The sequence below is a fragment of the Coloeus monedula genome, assembly GCF_965178545.1.
Source record: "Coloeus monedula genome assembly, chromosome: 6".
Lineage (NCBI taxonomy): Eukaryota > Metazoa > Chordata > Aves > Passeriformes > Corvidae > Coloeus > Coloeus monedula.
This window is the reverse complement of record NC_138786.1, coordinates 48,962,861-48,986,809: the sequence shown is the minus strand read 5'-3', so window position 1 is coordinate 48,986,809 and position 23,949 is coordinate 48,962,861. Positions and strand designations below refer to the sequence as shown.

At 38.6% G+C, this 23,949-nt stretch overlaps 1 protein-coding gene across 1 annotated transcript in view; it reads right to left on the bottom strand.

Moving 5' to 3' along the window:
- The window catches only part of SLC24A4 (solute carrier family 24 member 4), a gene marked incomplete at both ends in the record, with an annotated part of 83,520 nt that overhangs the window by 5,159 nt on the left and 54,412 nt on the right, over positions 1–23,949 (bottom strand). Inside the window, 9 exons of the mRNA XM_082284538.1 lie at positions 62–228; positions 10,064–10,208; positions 12,128–12,297; positions 16,902–17,044; positions 18,105–18,158; positions 18,853–18,878; positions 19,872–19,946; positions 20,687–20,790; positions 22,319–22,403. Of these exons, the coding sequence (XP_082140664.1) occupies positions 62–228; positions 10,064–10,208; positions 12,128–12,297; positions 16,902–17,044; positions 18,105–18,158; positions 18,853–18,878; positions 19,872–19,946; positions 20,687–20,790; positions 22,319–22,403 (969 nt within the window). The remainder of the gene's footprint in view (positions 1–61; positions 229–10,063; positions 10,209–12,127; positions 12,298–16,901; positions 17,045–18,104; positions 18,159–18,852; positions 18,879–19,871; positions 19,947–20,686; positions 20,791–22,318; positions 22,404–23,949) is intronic.

The window sequence follows — 23,949 nt, the reverse complement described above, 5'->3', positions numbered from 1 at the left end:
ATTTTTACATACTTTGAGATGCACATTTCACTCAGTACCAAGTCCTGGTACATACACTTACCATCCACACCATGAAGTAGGAGAACAAGGCAATCCAGAGAGTGGACAAGATGAATGTCAGCATAAAGCACCTCTCCCAGCGTGGTTTGCTGCAGTTTGGAATTGTGGTAAAGAGCACAAATATCAATGGCCATGTCAAAAGCCATTTAATTTTGTTCATTTTTCCATCTGCAGGACAAAGGAAAGAAACAGTTTAGTTTTCCCATCACTATCCCAGGCTCAGTTACACCGGTTTGAGCAGAGCAGATGATCCCAGAGGGATGCTTACAATCGTGCATGCCAGCTCATTTTCCAGTGTACCTTTCAACTATACTGGCCTTGTCACTTTCAGCCCAGTTCAGCATGCACATCCAGAATCTTCTTATACTTAAGCCTGCCAAGGTCTATGAAAATCCAGGGAAGAATTACAATGATTTAAAATCACAGCTGATTTTAAAACCAAAATTACATCAGGTTTGTTGCTCTTTCAAATGTGTTACTACTGATCCAGTATTTAAAAAAACCTCCCACAACAAAACCAACCAACCAAAAAAACCCCACCCCCTCACCTGAATAGGAATATCAAAATCCAAGTGGTGAAAATAACTTGTACATTCTGTACAGCAGAAAACAGAAGCAAAAGACCCAACCTATGAACATGGCAATTGTTTTTCACATGCCTCATTGTTCTAACTTGGGCAGAAGTTTACTTAGAAGATCTAGATTTGTTAAGTCTCTCCATCTGCATACAGCACCACCTTGAGATGGTAAAAGAAAACTTCTGGAAAAGGAAACAATGTAGTGACTTCCCTTGTACAGCTCTCCAAAATCAGCTGGTGAGAAATATGCGAGAACTGCCATCGCTGAAGACAGGTACACACCTTGTCATTTTTTTAAAATTTACAGCATTGCAAATGTAATCTCAAGATATAAAACAGAATTATTTATAACTGGGCCATACATAAATGGGGTGCTATTAATAGAGTTCATGCCGTATCCTTCAAGTAGGATAACAAATTTATCTATCAGGCTAAGTGAAAGTATCACAGCCAACATCGTGGCCACTTCGGCTTGGGCTTTCCTTACATTGCATTAGAATTATGCTAGAATTATGCTAGAATTAAGTAGGGGTTTCCATCATTAACTCATAATGCTATGCTTGAGATCTACTAAAACATGCTGTCATTGATCACACTGAAGAAAATTATCTGACACATCCTCCAGTGAAGTTACTGAGCTACATTAGAAAGAACAGTTAATATCCAGCTCCTATCAATTTCACCAGTAATTTTCTTTCAGCAAAGACTTTGGGATTTAAGATTTGTTTAACAGGAATTTTTGTTAGTGCTTTTAATTGAATTGAACTCAGTCCTTTGGACCAATTTGCACCAGGATGCAATGAAATTTCATATTAAACATTTAAAAATCACTAATACTTTTATCATTTATGAGGCTACTTACTAGTCAAATTTAATTTGATGAGTCCAAATGCAAGTCTTTATTCATTTACTTTTGTATATATTCTAGAACTAAATTTTCTTGCTTGAGTTATGAAACAGCTTCCTAACTTGAGATTTCCTTGTGAATTCTGAGATGTCATAAACTCACCATGAAATCTTAGACTAAGCTTTGCTCTTTATTCCCATTTATAGCTTGTGGCTGTGGAACTTCTAATGCATAAAACTACTACTACTACTACTAAAAATGAAGTCTCCCAGGGTCATTTCTAATGCTAGAATCTTACATGTCACTGAGGATCTATTACAGACTTCACAGGAAAGACCCTTTTCCCCTCTGGTTACACACAGTGCTGCACAGATGTTTTTTAAAACACTTATCTTTTACCTGTTCTGTCCAGAAAATGACACTTCTTGGCTCACTTCTCTCTTTACTTCTTAACAACCCTGTAAATATTCTACGAAATATCCTATGGTAATTTATACCTGCTCCTGCTTAATTTGTTACAGTTTGGATTATTTAAAGATTCCTAGATAGTTAATTTTTACTCTTTGTCTACTCAAGTGGCTAAGCTTGGTTCATAGTCCAACAAGTCAGCATGGTCTAGGCCAGTAATATCCTCAGCACGTAACTCCAAATGCAGGGTCAGTGGATGATTGACTGAAAAAATTATGGATCCAATTCTGATCTGTGTTGGCGTAATCTGACTGACTTTGGTGCTGCTACACATAGGCAGTGCCATTTCTCCTTTCAGTAACATAAATAAAAGAAACAGACTTGCCTTAAGAACAAAGAGAGAATAAATGCACTCAGCCTCTGCTGCGGAATATGCATCTTGTCTGGGATCCTGTCTAGTACCCTGAATTACTTAAACAAATGTTTAACTGAGAATGCATAGTCCCTTACCACCAGCATAGCTATGCTTGTTCATTTCTAGGAAAACCTAAGTACTGGTAGAGGAGGACTTGCCTTTCCATTATCTTTGCTGAGTTTGAATGGATGTGTGTCAAGATTAAAATTCCTGGCTCTAGTGGTGATGCTTTACCTACACAACGTCTTGAGTTGAAACTGCTCAGCTAGAGGGTTTGTAGGAGTGACATTTGCATTCATTACATTGGCAGCTAGGCTTGAGACTTTGGGGAATAGCTGTGTGTAATTCTGGGGTTTGCTGGATTAACAAGAGAAGCTGAGTGGCCACTTGCAGTTAGCCTGGAACAGTTTGGAACCACCATGGCCAAAGCAGTGTACTTGACACATTCTACATTGTCTTCTCTTCTGTGTTTTGGTTTTCTAGATTTTATAAACTTTTATACAAAACCTTATGTGTATCTGGCCTTTGTTTTGCCTCAGGCCTTTTTATTCAGCTCCTGCTATGCTGGGTCATGGAACCTGTGTGGCACACAGTGCTGAAGAAGTCTACTCTTACATTGTAACTTGGCAGGTTATTAAGACTTTAAGTACATTTAGCAGCAACCCCAATGAAGTGAGACTTTATTTCCTCAGGAAACTGATGACTTTATTCATTTCACATGGCTTAGATGAATGCACAATCAATACACAGCTTGAAGATAATTTTTTTTTTTAGTTCTTTTCAAAGTACTTCTTCTGCTGTTCTGTTGTTTTGGTTTCGACCACCCACTCAAAAATAATAATTAAAAAGATTTAATGATAAAGAGGTTAAAGTGAAGTACGCTTATAGGTCATGACAATCTGTTTTACAACTGTTGAGTAGCTCCCTACTACATCTGCAAGGAAGAAAATGATCATTCCCATTAAGGCCATTATTCAATAAACAACTGTTCTGTCTCATTACAAGACCTCAGCACAGTAGTTTTAACAGTGGTACCACCCACTCTTGTGAGCCCTGGGTCTAAAGGCTCCTGCAGCAACCCACATAACAGAGGAAAGGAGTATTTTGCACCCCTCCCCCCCCAACAATAATGAAAGAATATTGCTTTATTACAGAAAACAACACTGGTCTACATTCTGTTCACATCACTCTGCTGTAAAACAAGAAGACTAAGGGTTTTTTGCAAGAAGTTGTTTGCACTACTTCATACATCCATTTTTTCTGTTTCCACAGATATTTGGAAGCCAAGCATGCCAAGTATTTCAGAGAGGTATCATTACAAAAGAGCTTGATTACAATGTTTCTGAAAATGAAGTGGCAGCCCTACAACAAAGAGCTCTTTTCTAATTTTTAATACATTCCTGGGCTAGTCATCTTTCCAGATGTTTTATGCTCACAATAATTACTTTCACATACAGATAGTGTCCTGGCGAACAAAGACAGCAACATACATCACAGCACTGAGAAGAAACAAGTATTTCTTTAAGGCGCTAAAGAAAGCATTTTTTACAGAAAAAACACAGTCCTATTTGCAACACTCAAAGAGTGCTGAGAGGAGCTCAATATGAAAGTGTGAAACTACATTTGTGTCTACCTTTAGATCAGAAGTGTACTCTTGAAGTAAATGTGATGACTGACCCCACTTCATATTTTTGGGTTTGCAATTTACTCTATTTTAGTCTGCAACACAGATCAGCCTTGTATCACACCAATAAACACTCCCTTGGTATAAAGCTGAACCAGAGGCACAAAATTAAAAGTGTTCCAAGTAATAATGGGCGTTTAGTCCACGGGACCTAGCTAGAGCTAGTCTGAAACTGAACTTCCAAAAACACATAGTGCAGGCAGCCCATTACATGTCACAGTAAATAAGCTGCAGAGAAAACACTTCAAGTTTAAACTGAAAAAGAGTAGAGTCTGTAACTACACCATTAGGCGTAGTCAGCTAAATATGACAGCTTTTCCACTTAGTCTTCCCTTTAAAAATGTGTCAGTCAAGCACAGATCTCAGCTCCATACATTAGTTACTTCAGAACATGCCTAACTAAACCTTCCCAAGTGAAAGAAGCATCTCCTTACACAAAGCAATGATTAGCTGACTGATCTAAAAACAGAGTAACATCCCTGAAAGGCATGAATCTAATTGGCACACAGGATTTTCGTAACTGTATGTTTATGAATTCATATAAATCTCTTACTTAAGGTAACTTGAAAACTGGGAAAGGTGTTCTCTAATTGAAATGAGAAAGGCTTCCTGAAGTTAACTATTGATTGCTATTTTTCCAGGGTTTTTTTTGTTGATGGTAAACTTAGAGGGAAAATGAGGCACATCCAGGCTCACCTAAAAAGATTATTGCTGCAAATTTTTTTCATGCTTCACTTAATAATTTTTAAAGTTTTTAAATTCCTTTTTAATCTTTTAAAATCTCTTTACCTAACCCACCAACCAAAAAAAACCAATCTGTTTTTTCTCCAATTAAAATGATTTTCAAAATACCTGTCTCCTTGGTTCTAATTAAGCTTTATATTTACAAAGATGTATTTATACCCACATATTATTTTCAATATCAGTTTAATTCTCAACTTGATAAAGTGTAAAAGCAACACACATGCCTCTACACTAGGAGCTTTGTAATAACCCACACAGCAAGCAAATTTCTGTTAGAAAATGCTTTTCATCAGAGTTCAGACTGATTGGAAAACTTCAATATAAGTAAATTAGACAATCTGAAAACTTTATTAATTTCTAGTCATGTGCAGTATCTAAATCACAACAGTGAAATACAAATTTTTCTCTTAAGTATGGTACTCAGTATAGAAACAACTGAAACTGATATAACAAACTAGATCCATTGTGAATTTTCCATCACAATTATTTTCCACAGAAAAATGTCTGTTGCAAAATTAAAAAAAAAAACATTGTCAGAAAATAGCTTTCAATTTCTCATTACAAAAATTAACACTGACTTCAGTTCTGCAACTTCCCTTAGAAACTGTGGGGGCAAGAGACTTTGAATTATCACACTAGAAAAAGGCTGTGTAGTGTGTAAAACAGCATCCAAAGAGGCTCAGTCTTTGTCAGCCTTCCAAGTGGGCAGCTGACATATTAAAATATTTTTATTGCAATTCTCCTGCAACAGACCTTTGGAAATATTTTCTTCCTGTGGAAAATACCAAGGTTTTTCTTCTCATCCTCATCCAAAACAGACAATTTTTCAACCTACTGATATTCTTCTCGGAAGTTTCATTTTCCAGAATACAAGTTCCAAATTCCAGACCATGAAATCTGCCCAAAACAACTCAAATTTCTATTTGCAGACTGTGCCTTTACCACACTTTGTATATCTGGATTTATACCAATAATTTTCCCTTAAATACACATTTTTGGTACAATGGAAACTGGTCTACAAACAAGAATTTGCTCCAGTACCCAGAAACGAGCTTTTCTCTCAGAGGTACAATACGTTTACACAGGACAACATTCAACAAAAATAAGATGTAACTGAACAGAGGTACTCCCCATACCTTGTTAGACTTGGCTGGATTTTGGCCTGGTTTATTTTGTATGTTTTAACCTTGCTGTTTAACAAAGTGCTGCAGTATCCTGAGTGTTCAAGTGAGGTACACTGGGTTTGCCTTGTCTACCATGTTTCCAATAAAAGAAGACATTAAATGAAGCAAGTAGGAGCCAGGTTCAAAGTAAGTATAAGATTCTTCACAAAATAATAATCCTTTCCAAAGATGATGTGGGTGTTAAATGTTTGCAAAGATTCAATGACCATTAGACATTAGGTTAATGAAGAAGAAACCCACTAAGGAACTTCAAATCAAAATTTTACACCGAGAGCAGGAAGTTCCTTGAGATGAAATCAGCTGAACAATAACTTGTCCCGTCTCATTCTTCCCCAGGTTTCTTCATAAAATCATGGTTGGAGTAAGAATATTGAGACAAACATTTGTTTTGACCAAGTACAAACATTTTAAATGCTTTAAGATAGTGTTACTTTTTTTTTGGTTCTATCCTACATGCTATCTTTTTATTTTGGATCCAAACAAAAATGGATAGGATTACTAATCTCCTTTATTGCCATCTCATTTTAGCTCTAGGAATTATTATTCCTGTTTCAGCTAACACCATCATGACTTATATAAAGCATCCGTGCTCCAATCCTGTAAGAGAAGTAGTTCTTCATTCCTGTGAAATGATCAGGAGCTGAGATCACAGAGTATTTTAAAGGGTGCAGAACATGTGACAATGGAAGGGGTTTAAGCATCCATTAAGAGCTGCACAAAAGTGCTTTTCTGAGTCTGGGCTCTAAAAGACCATTGCGCAAGGGCTTTAACACACCATTTTGCTGTCAACATATGCCTGCCCAGTTTCATCCTATTTTGTTCTGATCTGTGGGGGGTTTTTTTATAAGTTTAAGATCTGTTTTCAAACAACTGTAGAGTAATCAAATTGTAAAGCTTCAAATGAGCCTTTCTCTTGGGAGATAATCATCACAGTCTAAAGGTCAGGTCAAGAAAGAAATTCCTCTTTTAAAGAGAATGTGTTTTTCCCACACAGAAACCAAAGGCAAAGGCTCTTTGAATGATATGATACGCAGCTTCCACAAAACCTGCATGTTGTCTTCTGTTTCAGGATGGGCCTGAACCACACCCACACCCGGGAGTAAATCTCTCTGGATGTTTGACTGATGCCATGATGATTTTTTGCCTTTTCTTTTAAACTCCTTTTATACCTTTTTACAACTTCTGTATTCTTAATGCTTTTTGCCTACATTCTTGGACTTGTTTGTTAAGCTAGGAGACTGAACATTTTAGAAGCTTCATAGGGAGAGAATAGTATGCCCCAGACCCCAAGGTCCTCTCCAAAACACATTCTGTAAACTAAGAGAGAACCATCCAGGGGAAGGTTCCTTGGGGAAGGGGGCTCATTCAAGCCTCTGAGTGGGGAATCTTTGATAGATATGCTAATTAGTAAGACCTATAATGTTATACCAGATCTTTTGGGAGTGTGCATTGCAGTGGGCATCGAGGTGTATTTGACCTGGACGTGGTGCACCTAAGGATCCTTAAAATAAATACCAAGGTAAAATCCCTTTTTCCCTTCTAACCGTGTTGGATTCTTGATTTTAAGACCAGGAAAAGGCATCATGACAAAGGGGATATATGCTGAAACTGTTTGAGACTGTTTTCATATGACAACTGTATTCTCTATTTCTGCTTGCTAAAGCCCTACAGTTACTGCTGAGCACTCCTGTTGACTGAGGATAAAAAAAAGAAAAAAATTGCAAAAGATGCATTTTGAGATGGCAAATAATTACTGTGAATCACTCAGAGATGAAACTTCACACTTCCCTTACATTTACTTCTGTTTCAGAAAAAAACAAACTTGTTCTTGCAAAAGTATCTAGAACATGCAAGTTGAAGAAAGAAAGTCAAATGCCAAACTAGGCTAGAAAATGTGACTACAGAACAGCACAAAAAAAGGGGTTGGGCCAACTCACAGCCATTGCAGTTGCAGCTCCCGAAATACTAGAGTGAATTTTTTACTTAGGACGCCGCAACTGGTTGAATTGGAAAGTCCTATTGAAAACTGAAAGCTTATCCTTCACAGAACACTTTACAGTACTGAAAAAATACATGAACTTCTGATCTTTAGAAAATGTACGTGCCTTATTCCTGGACAGAAAATATACCAAAGAAAACCAGAGGGGATTCTGGGAAACTGCAAACTACCTTTTCCCTGAAGCCAGTTTTAAATGTCAGGAGTTTTTTAGGCAACTGATTGTGCCACAGTACTTAAACAACAACAAAGCATGATGCTGGGTCCTCACATTTTCACCAAACTTATTGAGTGGTGCTTTTGAAAGCAAAATAAAAGAATTCTCTCTCAGAACATACGAGTTGAGGAATGAGAATCCAACCAATTGATAATCATCGCCCGACAACAGGAGTGACAAAACCTGAAGGTAATGATGAGGATTTTATACAACCACTTAATCACTATTACACAGCTCCTTGAGTTCATGTTGAACTTTTGCTCCCTTCAGTATGAATTGCATCACCAGTGGTTCCACTCTGGCCTGTTGAACCTTACTTTATCTTTAAAGACTTTCTCAAATATGCAGAAAAACTGCATTTAAAGAAGACCAGTGACATAAGTAATAACTCCCTATTTAGTTCAGAGCATTTTGTCTATTGTGAATGTCACACGCTTAGGAAGCTCTAATCTGTAATCTATGTTTTATTCATAAAAAAGCCATCTGGAACGTAAGAAGAAATGAATGATTGCACTACCCTAATCAAAACTTGTATCCAAAAACTTGTTAAAAACATCTCAGTTTAAAAGTCTTCCTTGCCAACCCATGCAAGGGTGGTCAAGCTTTGGAACAGAGTGCTCATGGAAGCAGTGGAATCGCTGTCTCCAGCAGTGTTCAAAAGAAGCACAGATGAGGTGCTAAGTAACATGGTTTAGCATGGACTCGGCAGCATTGGGTTAATGGCTGGACTCAATAATCTCTGACATTTTTTCCAACCTTACTGATTATAGGATTCTATGATTTTTAGATGGTTTGGGGAGATATTTTTCCTTTTTAGAAGTTGTTTATTAGTTTCTGTTGTTATTATTACTATTATTATTATTATTACTGTTGTCATTAACTTGCTCATGTGCACAAGCATATTGCTGACTTGGATCCTGTTAGTTCACCATACAATAAAAGTATTTTTTTCACTATCTCATGAATGATCAGAAGCCCATCTAATGGGCCTATCTCCCATGAATTAGTTTGCTTCCTCACTCCAATCTGTAACTGCTGACTGCAAGAAGCTCCTGTGGGAACACAGTAACACATGAAAACATACAGTATCATCTAGTCTTCACATAGTATGCTTCAGTGTTTGTTCAATCACAAACATCTCTTCTACAATGATAGCAACTGAAGCAATGGGATCTCTAAGAAACTAGATACAACACGGAATCCTTCTTTTTCACTGCATGTGATATTTACCCATACTGAGCAATACTTGTGTTAAACAGTAACTATGTGACAGACTACACGTCTGTGAGGGCTGATCTCATCTCTGCTGTCTAATCTCCAAAGCATTTGGGCAAGAGTCAACCTGCAATGCGGTAAGGGCACTAGCACAAGAGGTTGGTTATACATAGCCCTTTATACCAAAGAATGTCAAAAAAATTTCGGAAGGTGACTACTATTGCATACAGCTATTCTAACAATTTTAAATACTCTTTCACCCCCTAAATATTTTTTCCTTTTCATGCAAGAAGCCTCCCCCCTTACAGTCACTGAATCAATTTATTATGTATTTATACACCAAGGTGCCTCTGGCCTAGCTATTTCCAGCAGGTCATTATTAACTGCTGACTTCAAAATTACTTGTAGTGCAGTGCTCATCAGGTCAGTCTGAAGTGTTTCAATACAAACTTCCCTTTCCCGCTTTCCCTTCACCTTGGGTAAATCAGCACTTCTACCATGGCTGTCTATGATGACTGGAAAACACTATCCTAAGATCTGCTTTTAGTCATCCAGCCTCCAGCCCAGTTTTACTGTCAGCAAATCCATCTTTCAGATGGTCAAACCAATCCCCTTCCTCCTCTCTGCCCACATATGTTGTCTTTCTCAACCCAGTGTTTGGCATTTAAATTATCTTCTCTTTCAGTACTATGAACACCTAGAAAGTAAGACTTACCTGGCACTGAAAATGGAGTTAGATTGTCCTGTTCATTTTCCTCCTCTTGGTTCCCCACAGGGATGTTTCCATTTTCAATATTCTCCTGTCTCCTGTTCTGAAGTGCTTTGCTTGAGCCATTAGCAGATTGGATTAACCGCTGACGCTGCAGTGTCAAAACAAAAACTGCCATAGTTCAGAAAGGATTTACTTTGTGAAATCTGAGTTTTACTGTCTGTCGAGCCCCAGTCACATAAGCCATGAAGTTTCTCCTCAAAACTTTCCTTTCAGTCAAAAACAAACCTGTCTTCATCAGGCATCAGGCTTCACCACACTAACCATCCACTTCAAAATTACCAGCAGGAGTCTTTCAAGCCATGATGGAGAATGTTGTAATATTTGTTCTTCCACATCATGTTTTAATCAACGTGGTTATTCTAAAGCACTTCTCACTCAACAGTGCCCACTCAAACCAGCAATAGCACCAAAATCAAGTGGTAACACTCAAGACATTTCTGCACAATTAGAGCTGGCTTATGAATGACTCATTATCCAGGAACTCTCATTCCCAGATACAATTCCTCTCCCTCCTTCTCATCTCCATTCACTGAGGTGAATTTAAACTTCCTATTTTTAATTTCAAAAGCAAGACTAATCCCTGTTGCCCTTGTCCCAGTACATGAAGCCCATAACTGGCCCTGCAGACATGCTGCAGTTCCAATAAACAATACAACAATTACAGGGATTAGGTTTTAAACATCAGTATATATACCCATTTATGCACTGGGGGTTGTTATATGCAACAGTAATGTCTTACTTTTATTAAAAAAATAAATATTTTTAGTTCATTTGATGAGGTAATGCAGGGTTGGTAAGTGTTCTCTTTTCATGACAAACTTGCAAAATTCCTAAAAAGTGCTCTGAAATGCCTTGAAAAATAAAGTAACTGCACAACATGCAAAAAAATTTCTGAAAGCAGTATAACATACTGTAGTGAAAACCAGAGAAAAATCATATCTGAATACTTCGCAAAACTTGTGAATATATAACTGAGAATACATAAAACCATAGATTCAAAATGCTCAAGTTCACTGAACATTTTTTGCAGATGTTCAAAGGGCAAGTATCAGCTTTCTATCCACACAGCCACTACAAATTTTTCTCTGATCAATGAATTGACTTCAAGAATTACAGAGTCAACTGTTGCCATGTGCCCTCTCTGATCTTCTACTCCTGACCATAACACCTTTCACTATTTTACTGTTAAATTGGATTTTTGTTACAAATATATTAATGGTGCTATCTTTTAGTGTGGTATTCATAAGGCTGGCTAAACACATGAACTGTGTTATGGTACTGAAATCTGTTTACTTGCCAGAGTAAATACCTCTTGTATTTGATATTGTGGGAGCAAATTATAAAATCCTGCCTTCATAGCACCCAGGTTGGTAGGCCAAAGATTTCACCCCCAGTACTTCGCTCAAGTTCCAAACAGCCTCACTTGCCAAGCCCTGCCACTTCAGCTGCCTGGTGTGGAACAAGCAGTGTACAGTCCTGACAATGTATCAAGAGAGAACTGAAACTGTCCAGGGCAAATTCCCCTCATGAAAATATTTTGGTCCATTTTTATTTTGAGTTGAGGACTACAGTGAATACTAAAGAAGTAGGCGAATCTCTGAAGTGGTCCTGAGGTGTTGATAATATAAGAGCAGTTCTTAAGAATTCTGGTTGCTGTCTTCATGATCCTTTTTTTAACCTGACCACTTTTGTAATAACCAAAACCAATCCTTCTGCTGCAATTAAAATCTAAATGTGCACATATGCACAAACACACACTGAAATAAACATCTTCTGTCAGTGAGGTAAGATAGTCCCTCCTTTTTGAGTGCCCTCCCATTAAAACAGGCAGCATCATCAGCTGGGAATCAATCTTCAAATCTGTTCTCACATAGCTGCTAGAGAAAGACATAGTTCTATCCCATCCGTAGGAACATGGGAGAATCTAAATTCCAGAATCACTATGAAAACAGCTCTGTGGTGACCCCTCTGGCTCATGGTCATTTACTGTTCTCCTAATGAACGTACCTCATTAATGATGAGTCGGCTTGCCATCCGCATTCTGGTGCGTGGTCCAAATTTATTCGTAATCATGATCCGTAATCCAGCTTCAGGGAACCGGTATTTGGGAGGACTGGAGCAGATTATCTCATCCACCATCATAACACTGTTTTTGCCATACTGCTGCATGCCCTTCACTAATGATCACAATGGACAGAGTTAGCAGTGTAATTGATCTTACCATGCGTCCCATCATGCAGAGCCAGGTCTTTTCAGGCTCAGGTGGGGGTAATATTCTTCTGAATGCCTGAATTTATGAGTTACTTTACTTTAATATTTCTGCAGCCTGGTGAATCTCCTCATCAGCTGGGCATGTTGTTTAGATCACACGCTGGAAAGGGACTTCACTCTGCTAAGGTAGCCACCAAGCCACTGTCAGGTTAGTGGGAGCAGTTTTTCCCCAGCTGCTCATGCTGTAGTATCAGCTTTCTTTGCTTATGTCCCACTAGGGTCTTGTACTCTTTCTCTGAAAGTGTTTGCACTGTGGCAGTGTAGACAGCACTCCTAAAACCTCTAAAGCTACTCCATTGGATAAAGGTGCTGCACATCGAGAAGGCCCTAATGTGCTCACTCCTTCTGGAAATCTTCACTTTACCTTCAAAGAATATTACCAGTACCTCTCACACGAAAAGATTTGAAATGATGAAAAACAACAATTGTCAAGAACATATCTATGCTAGCCTTTGTTAATATAAAGGAACCCCTACCACGGTTAAGATTACAAATTTAACAAAGTTTCTACACATAGATACAAAATTTTATTGGGAATCAACACAAGTACAGGCAAGAACTTTAAGAGCTCACCACCAAACCAGTATTCTCACAAATGCTACAGACTACACACAGCAAGCAGAGCAAGGCTCAGCAGACAGGAGACATACCCATGTGGTGTTAGAAAGCAGGGCAAGAAATACACACATGACTATAAATATAAATATTAATTATTACATATAATAATATGTACAGGAAAAAAAATTCTTTGCTGCTTGTTTTCTGCTTTGCTTAGCTTGGCCTCCCCCTTTCCCTCCCCTTTTGCATTGTTACTTACATTAAGAAGAGGAGGAGAATTTAGGAGGTGGAAGTGAAAGATAATTAGTGCATGGTTCCAGTCAGGAAGCAAAGGAAATCTAAGAAAACATTCAACTCAAACAATGGAATTAAAATGGACCTGTTCTAAACACACAGAAGCCTATATTGTTACTCTTTTGCATTGTTACAGTGCTGAAATATTTTTGTTTTTCAGGAGGAAGACTGGATCCATGCATGCATCTAAGTCACATCATGCAATAAAGGCTTTGCTGTCTCAAGCATCTTCTAGCATATTTGCAGTTCAAGAAATATATCTTCCATAATGATTCACCAAGAAAAATCGATTATTACAAATAAACATCTGTAACTTTTACCCTTCAGCATCTGAGGGTCTTGCCTTGTTGCACTAAAATGGGTTCAGTGAGTACACTGGGGTCACCTGAAGTGTCATAAACATAAGATCTCTGGTTTCACAAAGACATGTGCCCTACTCAAAGAAACCACTCTGCAGTCTTGCTTGCAGCTTAACATCTCTAATACAGAATATAACTAGTAGTAATTTTACATTTGCTAAATGTAAAGGAGCAACTATCCTTCTCCATCCCGACATCTAAATCAAATTAACTTTGCTGAGTACTGGGGCTGATGATGCGAATAAGGAGCACATCCACTCCAATGACTCTTAAAGCATAGGAGCTTTTCTGTGAAGGAATATACAGCCAGACAAGTTTCCCAGGAATCAGTCCTCACAGAATAGGGCTCAAGCACATCAACTTAACATTTACTTTAATTGAAGAAAAATAAATAATTGACAGCATTGTTGGTATGGCAAAAAGGCCAGATATTAACAGTCTCATCAGGTTAACTGCTCCCAAGTGAGTTTCTCCAGAGAATTAACCAAAATGCTTCATCTTACAGGGTCATGAAAAACATGGAAGCAATGAAGTTACTCTGAAACTGTTGCTTAGAGCCCTGTAAAGACAGTGAACAAACACTCAGCTTTGATAAAAGTACCATGATTAAAAACTCAGCACTGATGTAGAATACCTCATGCTAAATATACATATAAGTAACTGCAGCTATTTTGACTTACTGCAGCACATTGCTCTTATTATTTTCATTATTTTCAGTCTGACTCCCTGTGCCTGTAAATATGCATACCTTAGCTCTATATAGTATGAACTCCACCTAAAAATTGTTTTAAGAAATGTGAAATGGAGAAAGCCTTCTGCCCTTCTCCTTTGTGATAATCCTTAAAAAAAATCTACTGGGAATAGCTTTTCTTTCCAACAAACTTACTGCTCACCATCAAAGGCTCATCAGCCCTGTCAAAATCAACAGAAAGCTTCTTGATGACTTTAGCTCTGATCAGGCCCTCAGAAACCCACTTTTGTCCAAATTTCTGGTTCCAGGAAAGGGTCAAACCATGCCACCTGGTGGAAATTTGGGTCAACATAATAAAAGTCAAGGGCAATACGTGTTTGTACTTTGAAAATTGGAGCAGTATTCACAAAGTACATCTACTTTGCCTTTACCTGTGTGTGCAGAACTCACCCTTGAAATGGAATTTTTTTTTAATGGTGAAAAGCTCTCCTTTGTCTTTCTGAAACTTCAGTGATGAAAGATTTTATATTGTACCACAGGAACCTCTTGAAAGTAATGAAACTTACAAGCATAAAAGAGCTTTACAGTGTGTGAACCCATCTTTTACCTGCACCCTGAGCAACAGACTATCCTTTCTAGAAACAAAGTTCCTCACCCAAAGCAACTGTTCATTTATGGGGAGTAATCAGGTTTTCTTCCAGTGGAAAATCACATTAAGGTCAAACCTACACCTTCATGAAGCCAAGGGAGGTTTTTTGGTGGATCCTGAAAGCTGTTAAGAGGCCAGCCCTAGTTCTCTCCTTGATATTAGCAGTGCTCCTTTCTGAAAGCTGCTGCTGGGGAAAAGGCAGCTCAGCTTGTGAAGCCAGCATGTGTCAACTAGGAGGGAGTCACTGATGGGTCATGGCATACTTTGAGAGACCAGGAGGGAAGAAGCAAGAGACAGGCATGTGACAGTTTTCTAGGACAGCATCTTGACACATAAAGCAGCTAGGCTAACGCTGCCATCCTCCACTCCCACTGCTCACTCCAAATCCTTAATCTCTTCTTCCTGTACTTTCTCATCCCAGGCATGTTTGCCTATGAAAGTACCTACACTCTTTGAACAATTGTTCCTCCAATGCAGCATGTATTTGTGTAATGGGTGCTGGAGAAGGCAAAGGGAATCTGACTGAAACTGCAATGTCAGTGCATCTTTGAGGGAAAATCAGAAAAGAAATCTGCTGTGGACAGTTGCTAGTGAAGCCTTCTTGCTTCTTTTCTGCATGTTCTTCACAAGCATTCAGTAATCTATACATTTCCTGAAAAAGGAAATAGGTGGACAGGCAAGCACTCTGTGCTATCATCCCCTTAGCACAAGAGCCAGAGAGCAGAGCCTGCTGCGAGATGGCATCAGAACCCAATGAATGCCTCAAAAGTAAAACCCACTAGTATCTGTGGTCTTTACTGGATTAACCATTTCCCATGTCTCCACCTGAATACAGGAGGCATCTATGGAACCTTGCATGGGCACACATCCACATCAAAGAGACAGACCTCACTATATCATACTCAGTGCTCACAAAAGTTCATTATAAAATGAGATGAAAATATTTCAAAGCCACCTTCATTTAATTATGCTACAATGTCCTAGGAGAAATAATTTTAAATGAGTATTGCCTAAACACCTTATCTAGGACCAGAGTTGCAGTGTGCTGTCATTGAATAAACCCGCAGGTACCCATATCTACCCTGAAGAAATCCCAGCCTAAATACTAAAAGAAGAGTGTGATTCTCTGAGTCTGCCCTAAATTCCTGCTTCCCGTTATTTGGTATTACGTGAGGATCTTTCCAATGCTACCGACACTGCTGATGAGCTCAGCCTCCTAGAATGGGAGACGTTTGCAAAGAACAAAGTGAGGAGACCTCACTTGTTAAGAGCAGCCCAAGTGCTCACTAAATTACAGGGTTTGTGCTTTGAAAGTAGGAATGATTTTGCTCTACAGAGAAAAGAGAGAATGGAAGAGAAAAGGGATAAGACAAAGATAAAAACAGGCTTAGAAAAAAAGCCAAAAAAGCTCAGGTATTTTTGTTTACTTTCAGTACCAGAAGCTGGATATCATCTTCTTTCCTTTATGACAAAGACACAAACAGCAAAGAACCCGCATTTTTCAATTTTACGTATGTGCCTGGTGATGTAAACAGCCTATTTAGGCATGTGAAAAACAGTCTTCTGAGAATCTGAACTCAGCAGGTAATCCCTCTTGCCCACTGAGCTACCCATGTCTTTTCCTTCAACATCCACATCTAAGCTTCTCATTCCAAACTAATTTTTGAAGTGAAAATTGCCTTCTTTCTGGTAAAAAAAAAATAACTTATTTCACAATGTTGTAGCTCATCACTGAACAGGAGATAAAAAGGGAGGAAAATTGCCAATGTGCAAAGCAGCTTGTTTTTCAGAATATTAAAAAAAAAAATCTTTTTTTTTTAATGTGGCAGCATGACTGGTGAATTATCAAGTTAATCCTGCTTACGACTGAATAGTAACACTGTTTTGATATGCATTAAAGAAATAAAAAGAATATCCTGTGAACTACTCTTTTTCCAAGTCCTGTCTGCTCAGCCTTACCTTTCCATAGTAATGGAATGGACGGGTCGTCATAACTAGAAGCATAACATTTATTACCATCTTCCAGCTCATTGTTGACTGTGTCACCATTTCCAACGTTCTTGCTTTTAAGCGTGAAGAAATTTTGCATTCTCATGTTGTACCTAAAAGTGCAAACGAAAGGTCTGAAAAGGTTGGATTTTTGCATTTTCTTGGCAAGCTTTTAAGCATCTGAGAACAACTTATGCAGGCAAGCAGTAAAGCCTAGATGCATGCTCTCTGACAACTAATAGAAAGTGAAGAGAAAGGACTGTCCAACTCAGTGGCAAGCTGACAGGAAAGCAAGGACTACACCTATCTCTCATGATATGTAGCAAACTGCAAAAAGGCACTAGAGCAGATTTAGTGAAGGCAAAACGCTGAAGCTGTGGATTTTGGAGCCAGGACCCTCACTATACAGCAGCTTCCTTCCTCCTGCATCAGCTCGCAATTCACCTCACTGTTTCTCTCAGCACTGTGCTCCCTGTGGGGGGGTTCTTGAGCATTTCTGGGACTGCTGACCACACCCTTCTAAAGACAGCATACATCTATTTTAGCACTAGGGTGGGATCTAAGAGGGTTGTCAATGAACTCTGCTAAGACTTGATGTAGGAGAAAAGGGTGTTACAACAGGGTGATTTGTGAAGGGAAGGCACCAAGGGATGTAAGTCTAAGGAACTTGCAATAGAAGGGTGGACTCACAGACACTTGCAGTAACAGTCAGACCTCTGACTCTCCTGTCAGAGGCAGTGACACAACAGAAGAAGATGTCAGTATACAACCCGGTATGAGATGGTCTGAAGATAAATACATGCTTAGCACTCTGTCTAATGGGCCTTGACCTTGTTCTCCAGGGAGTACAAAATACGTGTCAGGGCTGACATGATGTGTCCTTACAATACAGACTACTCCACAGACGTTTTATATACCTTTGTATAAATGACATTTTTCTCTACTTTTTCTGAAAGCTACTTTACCTCTGTGCACTATGAAAAAGATGCATGAAAGTATTTGCTGCTGACTGAGCACAAATCTAGAATTAAACTGGTTAAGCACAAAAACCAATAGATCTTACACAGAAACATCACTGGCTGTACTGCCCTCAGGCAGGGAGGCCAAAGATAAAACAGGACCAAAAGAATGATGGTCAGTTAACACCTAAAGGGTTTAGCAAGAAGTACTTACTTCATGATAAGTATGTAGAATGAATACATAATGATGAGTACAAGGCTTTCCCACCTCAAAAAGACAGAAAGAAGTGTTAGAAAGCCATTGAAACAGCTGTATGCTTTACAAGTTTTATGTAGGAGTGTGCCTTAAACATCTGGTACAAGTCACATTTGCGCACACAGGATTCTCAGCACTAAGATTAGATGGTGTCTCAGCAGAATGAGAGGGGAAGCAGATTATCAAGTTTCAATAAACACGCAAACAAAATGCAACGCGTATATTTCAGGAATGTGCTATGCATACTGAAACCACAGCTACCCTCTGTGGACTGTAACACCCTGGCCTTCTGTCATTTCGGTGCTGAAGCAGAGGCCAGGCACTCTGAGAGCACTGTTAGCAGATGCTTACGATCTTCCACTAGGATTCACATTGGGGTGTTCTTTGGAACACCTGGCACTCCCATAAATGTTAAGAGTCCGAATCAGAGCAGAAGAGTTTTAGTTACCCTCTCTGCACATGGGAATCTTCAGGCCTTACATACAGCCTATGTATGTCCTTAATGTTTCCAGGTTCTTACATTTTCTTTTAGTTTTCCCTGACCATCATAAAAACTAAATCCAAAGAAAATACATAGGATTTCCTAAGTGTTCAATCTAGCTCATACTCTCGGTGTGTAGAATGAAAGTGAATTACACAACAACTCTATTTACTGGTGAGCCTCATGGCAAATACAGGACTGTATAGAATAACTTACACAACTTACCATTCTATTTTCTCATCATATATGAACTAGGAGGAAAAAACAGGAAACACATAAATTGACCAATTCTCTGATCTCTCTTGAAAAACAGTCAAATTTCTTTAGCAAGTATCTAGACAGACCTAATCAAGTTTTGACCCTTTCTAACCAGAACTTCCACTGTATGGATTGTGTCCCTCACAAAACATAAACCTTGTGAACAAGGCCTGGATCTCTGTCAGTGGCTGCTGTAAGTACTATTTAGTGAAACAGTGCAAGCATGTGAAGGACAGACAGATATGCACACATGTACCCACATCCTGTGCAAATGACAGCAAAGTCACTTATTCCAAAAATACTTAACTTTTGAGTCCTTTTAACAGCTAGACTAGCTTTAGCAGAAGAGGCAGCCATTCTACTTCTCCTCTTGGGCCATGTGGTTATACACATTTTACTCCACCCTATGTAACTGCTGTTACTGAATACATAGCTAGTGATCCACTTGTATGACAAAATACAGGCTAAGTGGATTCTTCCCTGCCTTGCCACCAAACACATTAAATGCGTACGCTCAGGAACTACCACACCGCTCTAGATGAACAAAGTGGTATCTCACCTGTGCTCTATGTGGAAAAACCTACCCAGAATCTGAAATAAAATTACTGTGTAGAAGCAAGAAAGAGACACCTTCCCTATTTAAAATAGAAGTGTAGCTCAAAATTTTTCACCTCCACAACAAGCAGTCTCCTAGGTCAGAGGAGAGTGCTATGTGCACTGCATAACAGTAGCCTCCTAGCCTGCAGAACTGTACAAAGCCTATGTACAAAGTGAATGGACACAGATGGACTTGATGGGCACATATTTAATGGGGCTGTATGAAATTTTCGTATTTATACAACACTGTGGAGCTCAGCCCTCACTTCCAGATGCCACTAGAACTAGCCAGGAAAATAATCATTGGCCAGTATGCATCAATAGTTAGCAGACTAGTCCTCCAAAAATTCAAGCAATGAAACACAACAGCTGGTAAGAGAACTACTTACAACAATAAGTATGATCACAGATATTGTGTAGTATATAGAATCCCGGAACACAGCCCACTGGGTGAGACAAACCACCTGAAAAATACCACAGCTTCAGTCAACAAAAATATGCCACTTCAGAAACAGATAAACAAACAAACAAAAAGGCCCCTATCTTAAAATAACTTAGGTGTGTGAGCAGAGTAATTATTATTATTAGCAGCTGTTCTGAAAGCAAATGCAGTTTTATGGTACCGTGAAGATCTATCAGTCTATTAGACAATGAATCTATAATAAGCACTAGTAATAAAAATCATATAACAACTTCCATTAATGAAACACATTTCTTACTAATGATACTTGATTTGGTCATAATTTCAATTGTAAAGTACAATTCATTGTACGGCAGCAAATCAGCTGTTCCTCATTCCTTATATTTGTGGATATACTGGACTTACTACCTGAAAAAATATGATAAACAGTTTAACCATCTATTGAGTAAGGAGTAAATCTCATGCTTGTGTCCCAGATTCTTTGACTGTCATCAGTACCAGGAGGGATCAGCAGATGCCACTGATCAGCTGACTGTAAACACAGTATTGTATGAAGAAGAACCAGTTTCCTCTGTTTGCTACATGTTCAGAGAGCTGAAACCACAGCTGAACTTTTCAGAAACATTTGCTATTTGTAAAGCATTTGTAAATTTTTTCCAATCCTTGACATTCTTCACAATGCCATTTTTGTCTGTGACTTTGTCTTTTTGTTTTTAATATTTGCTCATGGAAACCCCTAACTTGTAAACAACTGAACTACATAAAGACAAGTATCTTACTAACCTGTCCTGCAAACAGTCCACAGACACCAACAATGCAGAGGATGTTGAAAACTGCTGAACCAACAATGGTCCCAACTCCTACATCTCCATGAGTGATAAATACACCTGCAGAGGGAGCAAAACACACATAACTACCTTTGTCATTTAATTTTAAGTCACTCAGAACATGTACTACTTGTGAAGTAGAGACTGTTTCAAAGATTAACCAAAATATGTTTCATAATGAAGGCTCGCTTCTCTGTGTAATGATTTGCACTTTTAGTCTAGCTAGCAGCTCCCCAATTTTGGCTTAAAACCTCTATATACATATATACTTTTATAAAATGACTTCTTAACTAGTTAGTTCAACAGCAAGTTCTCTGTTTCACAGCTTGGTCGGTAGTTGTGCAATAATCCATTCAAATGAGTATAAAACATCTCCAGTCACATTAGAAGCATGGAATTTATTTAAAGCACAGAAATCTTTCTCCAAGGTGAGAAATCAAACAACTTTTGCTAAAGTTACTTGATTGCTAAACGGAGCCTTAAAGGCTTACAGTCACTGCTTTTCAAGAAGTTGGATGTGAGGTTATGGTGCATTCCTTTGTATACTATTTCCTTAAAGTTTGTAAAAACCTCAGTCAGGATAAAGCCTACAAAGGCTTTACTAAAGATTTTTCAAATTTAAGCCGTCATGCTGCTAGAAAGCTACAACCTAGTTGCATTACTGAAATTTGGTTGGACACATCCCACAACTGGAGTGCTGCTATCAAGGACTATGGCCTGTTCAGAAAGGGCAGCTGAGAACAGAGCAGTGCAGGTGGTTGCCTTGAGGAAAGGCTGAGAGTTGTGTTTGTTCAGCCTGGAGAAGAGAAGGCTCTGAGGAGACCTTGTTACAGCCCTTCAATACTTAAAGGGATCTTACAGGAAAGGAGGACAAACTTTTTAGGATCCCTAGGACAAGGGGTAATGGTTTTAAACTAAAAGAGGGTAGATTTAGACTAGATAAAAGGAATAAATTTTTTACAATGAGAGTGGTGAGACACTGGCACAAAGATGACCCCACTACTGGAAACATTCAGGATTAGGTTGGATGGAGCTCTGAGCAACCTGATCTAGTTGGAAATGTTGCTGCTCACTGCAGGGCAGCTGAACTAGATGTCCTTTAAAGGTGTCTTCCTCTAGACGGGGTCTTGTAAGAGTGGAGTAGAGGGGCAGAATTACCTCCCTCAAGCTACTGGCCACACTGCTTTTGGTGCAGCCCAGGATACAGTTGGTTTTCTGGGCTGCAAGTACACACTGGCTGTACATTGACAGATCATGATGAGCTTCTCATCATCCAACACCCCCCAAGTCTTTCTCCTCAGGGCTGCTCTTAATCTTTTTCCAAATATATCAAATTACGTCTCAGGGGACTGCAGTAAATCTCTTCTTTTGCTTCCTGTGTTCAGAATCAAACATTCCTCTCTGTGTTTTGAGAGGAGACTCACAGTTTTATGAGATATTTTGAGTAGTGAATTATACCATGAACCACAGACTAGCTGACAGCTGCAATTGCTGATTATAAATTGACAGGAGAATGGGTACCTGTGCTTGATCTGCTGCTGATTTTTCAGCAGCAGATCTCAAAAAAGCTTATGTGTGGGCTCCATACCTATAACAGATGCAAACAGCTCTGGGGTGGAGCTCCCTGCTGCCATGAATGTGGCTCCAGCAACATCTTCGCTCAAATGTAGTTTCTAGAAGAAAACAATTGGTAATTTCAGCACTGATACTGTATCTACATTGTGGAGTTTTATAGTTACGTATGTAAATGAATAGTCAATTGTGGCTTACACGGAGCTGATTACAGAAAAGTATCTCTACACATTCAAAAAGATTGTAAACATCTCAAATTGTTTTCATTAATTAACCTTTGGAACTCTAAACACAATCATTAAATTCCCCAACTCTCAGGGCTTCCAAAATTTGAAAATAAAAATCCGTAACAGAAAAATATAACCTTTGTGAATAAATCCTACAAAAAGCAGGCTTGATTCTGGCTTCACTTTTCAACTCTGTTAATCAACAGTGAGTCCACTGACAAAGATAAAATTAGTCCAATTAGAGACGGAGAGGCAAAGAGACACAGTATGGCAGAGAGGTCTATTTTTATGACAGTGTCTCTTAAGCTCTAATAGGATATAGATAACTTAGAGAGTTCTCAGACCAGCATAAACATGTGCAGGTCCACAAGTGGCACAAGGGTTGCATCAATTTAGCAGTCTGAAGATCTTTCCCTCAAACTATAAACACGGTTTTATGGAGCAGCTTTTTCCTTTTTGAGAGTCACTAGGCTCATCTTTAGTACATTATTTTTCTTTTGAGGACAGAAAAGTAACTAGTGAGAAAAGGAGAAGTAAAAAAATCCTGTATTTTTCAAGCAGTTTGCCTGAAAACATCTTAAGCTGATGACAATGGCATCCTACACATCTTGACAAAACATAAAACACAAACATCATCTATTACCAGTCATACTGCTGCAGGAGCTCAAACCTAAGTGTGCTATCTGAACTCTTCTTAGCTGTTTAAATGTTCAGCAGAACATGAGACAAGACGTAAAGGTTTTATGAAGGATCAGTAACCAGTAATTGGTACAACCAACTGGTATGACTTAAATATGGTGTCTAAGGTGCATGCTGAATACAGAACACCTGGAAAGGGAAAGAAAAGATCCCAACTGAGTATTTTACTACTATTGATCACCTCCGTTATTTTTCTATTTGTTCTTCTACTGATAAGTGTAAGTTTGTACCTCATAGTAACACCAAGGACCAACGTAGTATGTTTAGCCATAGGAAAACAGACTTTTTAATTAGCTACAAAACCCCCCAGGAGTTTTTCAGAAAATGATCACTCTTATTTTTGTTTAAAAGCAAAAGGAGATGAGATTTTCATTTAGAAAGGAGTTAAAATCTACATTTGTATTACGTACTCATTTTGTTCACTACTAAACACAACATTTACATGCCATGTATAAATTCTAACCTGTCACAATCAACTCAGAATCCTACATGTAATTTTGCCAAGTCTTTTCAAAAATTATGTAAAGGCATTACGTTTTTGTTTTGGGTTTTGGGTTTTTTGCATTTAAAATAAGTATTCTCATGCCATATCCAAGGTGCATACTTTTCTCATGCATTTTCCCTTTTCTCCACTTTATGGTAGGACCACATATACTTCCTCTCTCCTTGCTGATACAGTGGTAGATGTGCAATAAGATTTGTATAGCCAACACATTCCTTT